Source organism: Numida meleagris, chromosome 3 (genome assembly GCF_002078875.1).
Source record: "Numida meleagris isolate 19003 breed g44 Domestic line chromosome 3, NumMel1.0, whole genome shotgun sequence".
NCBI lineage: Eukaryota > Metazoa > Chordata > Aves > Galliformes > Numididae > Numida > Numida meleagris.
In genome coordinates, this window is record NC_034411.1 from 61677043 (window position 1) to 61689398 (window position 12356).

The 12356-nt window shown below is 37.8% G+C and overlaps 1 protein-coding gene across 8 annotated transcripts in view; it reads left to right on the forward strand.

Moving 5' to 3' along the window:
• The window catches only part of TBC1D32 (TBC1 domain family member 32), an 85297-nt gene extending 83512 nt beyond the window's left edge, over nt 1–1785 (forward strand). For all 8 annotated transcript variants that reach the window (XM_021391001.1, XM_021391003.1, XM_021391002.1 and 5 more), the window contains one exon: nt 832–1785. In XM_021391001.1, the coding sequence (XP_021246676.1) occupies nt 832–951 (120 nt within the window). In that variant the 3' untranslated portion in view covers nt 952–1785. The remainder of the gene's footprint in view (nt 1–831) is intronic.

Below are 12356 nucleotides of genomic sequence, written 5' to 3' on the forward strand. Positions count from 1 at the left end.
TCAGATGATGTTATAGCTGAGACTTGAAAGAGTGAATGTTTTTAACGTGTTCTCCTGGTGACAAAACACAGACAAAAAACTCTCAAAGATCATCTTCTGTTACTCTGTATTTTGCCTTTCCTCTGTGCCAAGAAGAAAGTAGAAGTAATGAGTTGTCAATGAACACATTTTTCTCTTTTCTCGGTTTGTCTATTGGCTGGGATGGGATACTGGCAGTTCTGATCCTTCTGAGATACCTTGAAGTTTCCACATTAACTGAATTTTAAATTTATTGCTTGTCCTTTTTTGAATCCTTTCCTGAAATGATGAAAGTGGAAAGCTAATTTCCACATATGAACCAAGAACTCTGTAACCTGCTGCCTCAATATGCCCATCTTGACTATCTTGTCAAGCAGAAGTGCTTATCCTGTTTTACTTAGCATTCATCTTCATTATTGCTTATAAAAATAGTACATAGTGTTACTTTCCTGGCTTTATTGAGAACTTAATTGGATACAAAAGTCATACTAATAAACTTCTGTGCAGGTATAAAAGTCTTTAAAAATATTATGCTAGTACCTGACTTTGCTTTTTTAAAGCTCACTTTGTTTTCATTACAAATCATCATATCTCATGATCTCCAAAAATGAGATGAACAACGTTTGTTACCAAGAGGTTAATTGGAAAGTACTGTCAGAGAGTGGATATCCTTAATTTCTAAATTAAATGTATTAAAATGCATGTATTGTACTGTGAGCAGTACAAAATTAACTCTCTTTAGCAGCCTGTAATTCTTTAAATTTTAATCATGCATCTTTTTTCTGAGGTAATTTTTTGTGTGTATTTGTGCAGGAAGAAGCACTCCATGGATTTCGAGTGACTGATTATCTAGAATACATGGAAAGCTTGGAGGTGATCTACAGACCAGTGCTGCTGAAAGACATGAGGAACATCACCGTGCAGAATAGATAGATCAAGCATGACAGATTCTTTAGCTTTGGTTACATTCTGTAAAAGATGTTGATTATTTCGTATAAAAACCTGCAGTAAAATAAGTCAGGCTATGTATATGTACATCCTGTAAAATAAGTAGGGTTTTCAGAATATAGTTCTTACAAAAGGTCTTCATTGAAATTGGATTACCTAAAAATACAGTATTTTTCCAGACTGATCATATGCATAGCCTCATTTTTATTTGGCGTAAAGCAGATTCAGAACCCACCTGTGGATTGTTGAAATGTCTTCCTTGAAATGCCTAGAACCTGTTTCCAAATCATTGCATTACTGTCATATTCATGCAGCACAGTCCTAAAGCCTCTATATTTTGTACAGGTCTGACAAACTGATTTTTTTTTAGAAGCAAGTGTTAGTGCATAATTTATATGCATGAGAAGTGAACAAATGAAAAATAAATTCCCTGTACAGAGCTCTTTTGACCTTGTGGATATCGTTGAGAAAGTGGAGTGATCAAATGCATGGAATGAAAGAAGACTGATAATTCTGCCTTACACTTTCTACCAGTGTAGGTAAAATTTTAACATTGTTGAAGTTGACTGAATTTCAGAAGAAACATGGTTTTCTTTAAGAACACTGTATCCCATTTGCTCTAGGAAAGGCAGCTAAGTAAACATTCTAACAGCTTTCTTTTCTGTATTACATTATGTCACTGTTAAGCATTATTTAAGAAATTAAGAAAATTAAGAAATGTAAGTATTTGTGCACCAATTAGTAGTTGTTTTCTGAATCCAAATTTCAAAGCACCAAACATGATGTTGAGTGAATAAATATATCTGTCAAATTAATAAATAGCATTGGTTTTGATTGAAATTCCTTCAGCATTTACAAGTAGGTTTAGGTCGTACATGGAAAATAATACAGTATAATATCATCCTATAACCGTTTATCATTTTTCATACGGTCATGCCCTGTTCCATGTCCACCACCATCAAGTGAAGAACCTTCACTTAACCCCCACCTGCCCATCCCCTGACGCAGCTCCATGCCGTTCCCTCAGGTCCTGACCCTGACACAGAGAGCAGAGCTCAGCACTGCCCCTCCGTTCCCTGTGAGGAGCTGCAGCCACCATGAGCGCTTCCCTCAGCCTCTTCTGCTCTGGGCTAAGCAAACAAAAGGACCTCAGCTGCTCTTCTTACACCTTGCCCTCCAGACCCTTCCCCACCTTCACAGCCCTCCTTTGGTCATTCTCTGATAGTTTTATGTCCTTATGTTGTGGTACCCAAACCTGCATCCAGTGCTCAAGGTGTGGCCACACAGTGCAGAGCAGAGGGGACAACCTCTCCCCTCGCCCGGTGGCAGTGCTGGGCCTGGTGCGCTCCAGGGTACAGCTGGCTTTTTGGGCTGCCAGAGCCCACGTTCAGCTTGCTGTCAGCCTGCAATACTACACAGTATCTTAAAAGTAAAATAAAAAAACACACATATTCACGCTGGAACTTAAAATAACCTGGATGCTGAGTATTACTGTATCAAAAGAACTGCACAAACACCTTTCAAAATACAGAGCTGCCTCAAATTTCAGAAATTTATCAGATTAATAGTCTACCATTTAAGTAAGTGGTTGCAGTTAGTTATATCCAAAATAACCAATCCTTTCATGTTCCATAATTAAACCAGAGATCAAAATCACTGATTTTGCAGTGAACTGCTATTAACTCTTGACTTCATTTTAATGTAAAGCTGAAGATGGATCAAATATGTTACATCAGGAACTTAAAAGCCAAAGGAACGCGCATCAGTCTCATTCCAACTTGCCCATAAATGCTCAGCACAATAGAAAGAAAGGAAGGAAGAAAAAGAAAAAAAAGAAAAAGAGAGGAGGAAAGAAAAAAGGGAAGAAAGAAAGAAAAAGAAAGAAGAAAAAGAAAGAAAGAAAACATATCTTCAGTTGGATTCCAAGTTGAGCTCCCCATCTCTCCCCCAGTTGCTGTGCAGAATGCAGTTGCTATTATTGAAGAAGGGCTGGTTGTACAGTAATTGCTACGTGTTCAAAGTAACATAGCTCACTGAGCTTTGTGCCACATCTCTTTAGGCTTCACTGGGACATCACTGTGTCATGAATACCCACCCTTCTGGAGAACTTCAAGTTTAATGAGATCAGGACCACATAGACGGCATGGAATCAAATGCCCTAGTGCTTTAATGTGGTTATTTATGTCCCAGCAAGGGGAGGTGATCAGGGCAGTGTGCAGTAAAGCCTTTCCCTGGAAAACACTACACCACAGTTTTCTGCAAGGAAGTAAATAAAGTGTTATTTCTCTCACTTAATCTAGAATACTTACTGAATTTCACATGTTGATTTTAAATGTTTTAAGAAGCATATTAATTTTCAGTAGAGAAATCTTTGCTTCCCTTTAGCAACTGAAAAAGTAAATCAAAAAGAAATCCTTACTTCTCTGAAAAACCTGGAGATCTTGAGCTTCAGTGTGCTTCAGGATGTCTTGCTGTAGGTGTTTGAATAGAGAAATACATATATACAGCTGATAAACAGGATCAAGAAAAATATATGTCGCAATGTAATGACTGGAGTCATTCCAGTCCATATAATTCCAGAAACACCAAGTTATCCATTGTTGACATCAATTCCTTTATCAGCAGCTGATATTTATCAGGAAATACAGCTTCTATGCTACACATTTTGGATAACCCTGGGACTCTTAACAGCTAAATACCTGCCATTTTGTATTCTTCATCCCCCAGCAAAGAGAGAGGCTCTCCAGAGCTGACCCTCAATATCAAAGAGTTTCATCAATACTGCATTCCATCAATGCAAAAAGGTACACTACACAATAATCAGGAAGATGAGTTGAATACAAATATAAAGCCCCACAGCCCGAGCATTGAGTGCTGCTACTGACAAGAGCACTTTTACATTGCCTCCAGCAATTCAGTCAGGGGCAGTTTCTCCATCTGCAAAACAGCTACAGTAGCATACAGTCCATGAAGGAGCAGAAATGATTAATTAGAGAGTATTTGTAAAGCATTTAGTGCATGAAAATTCTGTGTAAATGCTAAATATTAGTACCTGATAATAACAAAATTCTATTCTGCCCTATAAGAAACAGAATATCAGCCATTAGTATCTCCTTTGGATCAAGGACAGTCTAAAGACAAGTGACCATTTTAGAAACAGATATCTGAAAACAAGCTGATGCCATATTACTTTTGGTTTGAAGACCCTCTCACCCAGCCTTGCTGGCTTATAAATACTTGTAAATTTCTCTCTATACTCAACTACATATTTTTTTTTTCAGGGAAATAAACACAGGAAAAATGTAAAATAAATAGCTTACATCTGTATCTGTAAGCCTACTAAGATGCTGACATTTTTTGTCTCTACATCTACATGTATTTTTCCAGTTTCTTTTTCTCTTCTTTCCATCTTTATCATATTTACCCCTCAGCCTTTTTTCCCCTCTTTGTTTTTAGATTTCATTGTCTCCAATCTTTAAAGTGCCCCCAATCTAGGCACTAAAGGATAAGTGTTTTCGTGCTTGTACCTAACAAACAAGCAAAACAAAACATGATTTAAAGGAAACAATAAGAATAAAGACGGGAACACTAAATAAAACCACAATTTGGAAAAGTTGAGAAGCCAGCTGCAGGCTAACACAGGACCCCAAATAAGCTATCAGCTGTCCTGACCTGGTCTCCTACTGCAGGGAGCTAGCGATGTACTGCTGTGTCTGCTTCTTGCACCCTGCTAAGCATGAGCTGGGATGCCATACTGAATTGAAACATCTGCATTAAGCTTAAGAGACATTTCCAGACCACCTCCTTCTGCCACTTCTGCAGCATGACTCAGCCATTTGGGATTAAATCAGTACTGTGCAGAAAAAAATTTCACTAGCTCATGTCTGTCATGATGCCTTTCGACAGTTACTTTACTTCTGAAAACTCTGAGCATCTATTATCTAAAAAATGCAAGTCATGCTCACCTGGTTCTGTAAAGATGACAGATCTGTAGGTGGAAGTAGTTAGCCTCCTAATTGCCATATATTGCGTTCATGCCACAAGGGGATTATCAGAAGTGGAAGTAACTAAAAGAGAAAAAACACTGTTTGCATTTAGTAGGAAAAAATATCTAGATCGAAGTCAGGACAGATACACTCTGAACTCCATTTTTCATTGTTTTAATATGTCCAACTCAAACAGCCACTAAGTCAAGAGATAAGCAGTCTCAACTTCTCTAAATCAATTTGTTGTTGTCTTAATGTCCAGGTAATCCATAGCAATATTGCGTTAATTTCAAAATAAGCTAAATTTGGTTAACATTAAGCTCAGGTTATGGCAGGTCCCTCCTTCATTAGATTGAGTTAGAGCAGCTGCTTCCTTGGGAAGAAATCTGTGGGTCTACCAAGATGTGAGAAAAAAACATATTAACAGATATTGTTACTAAAAAACAACCACTGAAAGCAATTATTTCAAACTACATTTCCTAAGGAAACAGGAGGCTCATCAGGCTCATCCATCTGCCCAGGGCAAGGACACCTAACAGGAATTGCACCAGCAGAAACTGAAATGTAACCAGTGATTTGGGAGGAATTCACCCTCTTTCACAACATTTCCAGATGACCCAAAAACTGATGGAGTGGTAAATAAAATCTGAGACAAGTAGGTCATGGAGATTTATCTGGGTCACTTGGTGAAACAGGCTAATTAGGATGCACGCATCTTAATATAGCCAACTGCCAGACCGTACATCAACCAGAATTAGCACCAGGATTAAGCATGAAGGACTTTGTTGTGAAAGGCAGGGACAAATTCACTATTCCAAGTTTCACTTCCTAAGATACACAGTAAGTTAACTCCACGACAGCTGATCTTTCTTGTTTCTAAAATATATTTTTTAAAAAACTACATTCATTTAGTATCAAATGGGATATGATATTTTCCAGTTTTCTTTGGTGCATTTTGGGCAAATAACAACAACAGAAGATTTAGAAATGGACAAAACTGAGGTAGAATAGGAAAAGGAAAGGGGAAGGAAAGGGGAAGGGAAGGATATAACAGTGGACAGTAACGACAGAAAACATTTCAAATTATAATATATCCCACACTGGGCTACAACTGTAGGTACAATTTTAACTACTCTGAGCAGACAGAAAATCAAAACTTGTTTGAAACATAACATCATTATATTAGTGTCAGGAGAAGCAACAAGCATTTATTTGCTGTAAGGAAGTCATTTGCTGAGCTGCAACATTTGTACCATTTCTGCAAATCAGTGAATTATATTCATGACACTATTTCTGGCATTTTATCCATTAACTGACCACACATAAATAGACAAAGGTGCAACTCTTACTTCAAAGCTAGATCATTCCACCTAGTTTCCAATTATTTAAAATGCTGTTTCCAGACACATAGAGCATGTGCTTTAGGATTCCACTTTTGATCAAATTCTAAGTTAACACAGAGCAAGGCTTTTAATTTCAGATCATAAATGAGGTATCAGTTTTGTTGCTTCAGCTCACAAGGGCTGTTGAAAAAGAGTCAAATACTGAGGAGACTGACAGGAAAAACCCACCTTCCCTGTTCATACAATACCTACCAACCAGTAAATTAAAGAAGCATAATGCAGTTTGATTCTGTACCAGTAGAAAAAGAAATTCTTGAAGCATAAATACAAATGTACTTGTGCACAGGGAGGAATCAGCATGGTTTGAAAAATTAGTTTAGATGGGGTTAAATTGGGCACTGACACTTGACTAATATATGATCAGGCTTGTCTCCTGCTTAGAAATAGAACAAGACAAGGAGAACACATGAAATTACCCTAGAACAATGAATGGGGAAAGCAGGCATTTCTATGGTAGATTTTTAAAGAAATAAACATAGCAAAACCAAAAAACCTCAAATGAAAATTAACCATGTGAAAGAAATCAATGTTTTTTGTTTGTTTGTTTGTTTGTTTTCTCACAAAAGCTTTTATCTGATCTTGGTATTTCCCGTGTTCTAAGTCAGAGAACATTATGGTATCATATTCATCCATTTTGTGGGAACTAGCTGCATTTAAAATGGACTCTGCTTTAAAAATGTTTCTTTAAATTAATACAGACATTCATAAGCCAACACAAGGATCTATATATATGACAGCATCCCTCTGCACTATGTCTGCATGTAAGGTCACTGCTGTAAGAAAGTAATATTTCTAGTAAAACAGGATGGAGGGTCTAACCATGCTGGTAAAGAGAACATTAATTGAAAGGAGAAGGAGGGCTGAATAACAAAATCCATATGTCAGCTGTTCTCTAGAGTTGAAGATAAAAGGTTCAAGCAAAGCAGTAAAAGAGATGAAAAAAAGAGAATGAAATCATTTAACTAATTGGGCCCATTTTGTCATATTTGCATTCATCCAATTGAATTTCCCTCTCCTCTAAATTCTTGGTAATTCCATGAAATGTACTTTATCTAAACAATCAAGACAACATCCTGCAGCACAATTTTCATTCAGAATTCTTTCTTAGATTAACCTCTTCTTGGTTTGTAAGATCTCATGTTGTGAACAACCCAGTATACTGCCACAGGTTATGTCACGGACCTCCTAACTGCAGCTTTCATGTTCAAATGAGCTTATTCCCCACTTCGATTCCAGATGGCATTTAGTTGTGATTTTTTTTCTCTACTTTGCTCTATCTCTAAATAAACAAAGAAAGGCTTCTTGTTAGAAAATAGGAAACCAAGGTTTGGAATAAATAGTTTTGGCAAGGAATTTCTTCTGAGGGAAATTATGTACCCACAAAGCCAGCTGGACCATCTGTCTAAACCACTTTGGAGTCATTCACATACTGTTAGGAAATTCATTTTGTACATATCATGGAGGCAAGGGGAAACCATGGTCTTTTCTAGATACCTCAAACTTCTTGGACTCCCAGGAAAATAAAATGTAATGAGTTTTCAGCCAAATCATTTGGAGTCAAACTGCATCATCTCTTACTGAAATTCATCTTATATCTTGAATAACTGTCATCACCTTCAACATGCAGCAGACTTGAAGCTTCCAGACCATCCTGCACTGCAGGAGTGGTGGAATCTCAGCATCATGCATGGCAGCAACTCATCTGGATTTATTGTATTTATTGTGCAGTGCTGCTACAGACGGCACTGTGTTTTTTCTCAGTGCCAGCTGCTTTTCATCAGAGCTTCAAGCAGCTGCTGACAACATCATGCAATACTGACATGCTATGCTGAAGAGCATCATCTTCCATCTGCAAGCTGCTATCTCTACTGGCCTCAAAGTAACACTATATTGTGATACATCATTACCTTTAACAAATAACTTTTTTATTATTATTAGTATCAGAACAAGTGGCCTGTTAAGATCCATGGTTTTCTCCTAATAGAGTTGAATGTTAGGTAAAGTTTCTAGTCAGATTCCAATATGGAGAATGAGAGCTCATAAAATTCAGCAGAAGTTTTAGCAAACATACTGTGATCACTTGTGAGGTGACTGTGTAGTTTGATAGATTGCAATTATTATCAGTTAAATGTTCAATTCTTTCCACAAAGTAATCAGCCAACAAAATTGAGCTCATTATGCAAATGCAGACAGTGAACACTGTGTGCACAGTGGTGTAGCAAAGATGCTGCGTTGGCAGCAAGATTCTTAAGGTACTGAGAGAAACCAGAATTTAAAACAGTAAATGTAATAATAAAAAACAATTAGAGGAAGTGTAAACATTAGGTCTGAGACTAAGAAATTAGAAAAGAAATAACTATCAAATTAGTATGCCAGCATGAAATTGGAAAGCAAGGCCCTTCATAAAATAATCAGAGCACAACAAGGACAAACAGAATTTAAATTTGCAGTCCCGGTGGATAGGAAAGTATCACCCACTGGCAAGAAAAAATCCATGCCAAGGGGTATATGAAATAAGCAGAGCTCTCACCCTCCTGTAGAAGAGCATCTTCTGTGCAATGCTGTCTTGTGTTTATGCAGCTGACAGTTGCTCGATAGAACCATTTTGATAAAATTGACAGTGTGTTGAGCCTCGGGCATCTCTGCAGAAACATCTTAGAATGACGAGTTTTCCGTAAACCCAAGGCAGATATTAAAAACCCTTCTTGGCCCAGCTGAGACAAAGAGCTTCCCTTTCTCCCAGTCTGGCTGCTCTGGGCAACCTCAGCAGGAGCAAAGAAGAAAGTACTCATCTTGTAATATCAGACACTGCTGCCCAGGCTGTAAGCCAGCAAGGCATGGCTTGGTTACTCCTGGGAAGACCTTTAGAGACATGAACACACATGAGGCTGTGCTATGTTAATACGACCTCCAGGCATGAGCGATCATCTCTGTGCACATCTCCACATCAGCTGAGCCAGTTCCAGTCTCATGGACAGCAAGCTCTAAACACCTTCTTACTATATGGAAGTGCTTACATAGTTTCAGGTTTTGGAATAATAAAAAACAAACATACAAACAAAAAGCCACCTCAAAACAAGTTAAAAAAAAAAATCAAATGTAAGTCCCAGCTCTATTCATCTCTTTAGGTAAAGGAATTCCAGCTCCACTACAACAGATACCACATCCTATAAGCTAGCTGAAAGAAACACAACCATTCCAAAGCTTAAGCACCAAATACCTGGCATCCAATTCTCTATAAGGCATTCAAATTGCCATACGCACTTAAGCCTTTCCACACCTTTGGAATGACCTAAGATGCAGACTTTCCAGTGTGGGTGGGTGCCCCAAGCATTTGCTTACTTTCATTTAGATATTCTGATCATTTGCCATACTGCTTTTCAATACAATCTTCTTCGAGTTTTATCCACAAGCAACCAATAATTTATCTCACCTGCTTTTTGCAAAGCACAAAGCAGTACAAAATTTTGACTCATACAGTAGTAAAGAGTTAAATCAGGAGATTTTGTTGCTGAATTCTTTCAAAGAGTGACTAAACTCATCTTGTCACTTTGTTTTCATGCAAGTCTGCAAGAGCTGCCTTTTTTTGTTTTTGTGAATAAGGATCACAGTTTTAGAAATTCTGTTCTGAAATGCAGCAATGCAGTACTCTACCTGGTCTAGAGCTGAACGGTACAATAACACTTAGGCAGCGGAGGACATTCATCAGAGGATTTCACAGTAGAAAATACTAATCAACGTGCCTCACCCACCAAAATATAGGGATTAAGTAGGCGCCCAATTTGGTAAGGAACATTTGCCTTATTGTACATTAGAGTGAAAGCCAAATACAAGATGTAGAACCTGACGTAGCTCAGATGTTTAAGATAATTTATAAAAAATTCCTCTGTAATCCCACTGTTTTTAATTTCTCAAATTTCCCAATAAATACCAAAAATTAACTGATGAGGGAAAGAGGGAAAGTCAATGAACAAACAAAACAGGCAAATAAAAAACCACCACAACAAAAATAAATGTGTCCCTCCCCTGCTCCCCCAATTAAACAGATATGGAGATGGGTAGGATACATTTTCTCACTCTCTTCCAATAAGAGTTTCTGTTCTACCTCTCAGCCAATAGGAAAAAGGTATTTATACTTTACATTTGTGAAGATATGATAATAAAGGCAATTTCCCACAATAACAAAGGAATTAGGATCAAGCTTATGAATTGCTTTGATTGATCTGTCTTTAATACTGTCAAAATCACTGCTGATCTAACCCTGTGGAGACTTCAAGCTCTGGAATTTTAGCTAGGGAGATTTCCAGACTGAATCCAATTCAATTTAAGTCCTTGCTCGAGTCAAAAGATGCAAGCTGCAGCCAAAGCCTTCCTAAAATTTTAAAATTTACACTTTTCCTTACCATAATTCCCAATTCTGTACCATCTTATTCCTAACTCTTAGATGCAATTACAGTTTGCTCACCTGTGGACAAAAGAGGTCATTATGAAAGTAATGCCTCCTATTTATTTCCATGGAAACTACAACAGATATAAGGAGCACAATAATACTATTCCATAGAGCACATTCTCAGCTACCAAACACTGTTTTTCGGAGGAGCTCTCAGACAATGGCTACTACCATTACATGTATAATATTTCTAAAGAAACTCTACGGGTCCATTTTTCACAACAGAAGGCCACTGGTAGCACCCTTCCTGTGTTCACCATAGTTACTTTTTTAACTTTCTCTCTTTTTTTTCATACTGCTTGGGCACATGACACCAGTCCTCATTTGCACTGCTTCAGTTTCCATCAAGGTCACTTTGCCTGTAACACCAGGGTTGATTTAGGCTCACAAAGCCTTGTAGTAATAAGCAGCAGAAATTCACTCATTGAACACCAGAGTCCTCTGGTGTAAACTTTATATCTAATAACTGATCCAAAATTATATTAGCACGTAGATAACTACTTACTTAAGTAGCATTTCTACTCATTTGTTTTCTGCTTAATATCCAGGAGACAGGCAGGAGCATGCAGAACTGTAGTCTGTGTGAGGCTCACAGTAGGGGCTCCATGATGATACATGCTGTTTCTGACATGGGTTCAGCCCTGCTGAGTTTCCTGTGGATCACTTGAAACATGAAAGTCCTTAGTTTTTCTGTAAAATGTCTTTTTGAACCTTTGCCAGATCTGAACTAGATATTTTGCATTTGAAGCTAAGATTTTAAGACTTTGAAAAGCAGAAAGGAAGGCACCCACCACCTCCTATGGAAACCACATCAAGAACGAAGCAATAAGAATATTTTGGTGATCCCTCCCAGAAGTCTGTATAAATTAATACTGCAGTTTCTTCTTGTCTGCTTTCCCCCCACATCTCTCACTCTTCTTCTACAGCAAATGCTAGAAGTTGTTGTTTTCAGTTTTTGCTCCTTCCAACATTCCTTTCATGTGTGTACAGACAGAATTTATTTAATGGTGATATGTGCATGTACATTAGCACAGTACAGAGTTACGGGTCTGAATAATTCTGCATATTATCTTCTGAAGTTTGGCACCAGTAAACTGTAATTTGTCTTGCAGACTTCCAAACACAGTCCAAAAACAACTTCACCTACTTATAGTTAATTTTTGTGTGCTGATACACAATTCTGTTCCTGATTATGTTACCCAAGCCTTCCATACACAGCTTGTCTAAAGATCTAACAGAAAGTTCCTGATTTATATTACCATCTTTCACAATATATAGGAGTTGGACTTGATGATCTTTATGGGTCTCTTCTAATTCTGGATATTCTATGATGAATCTCCAGCAGGAGATTCCTGTTTTCCTCAACACTCTCCAGGATAATCACCTCCTCTCTCATGCCCTTAATCAGCACAGATAAGCCAAAGATTATGCTTTTTTTGTCATGAGCTAAAATCAATCTCTCCAGCTTGCATTTGTGCTGATCAATAAACAGCAGCTGTGTTTATAGTCTGAGGACCTCTCGTGTTGTCCTGTGACTGCACTTTCCAGGCC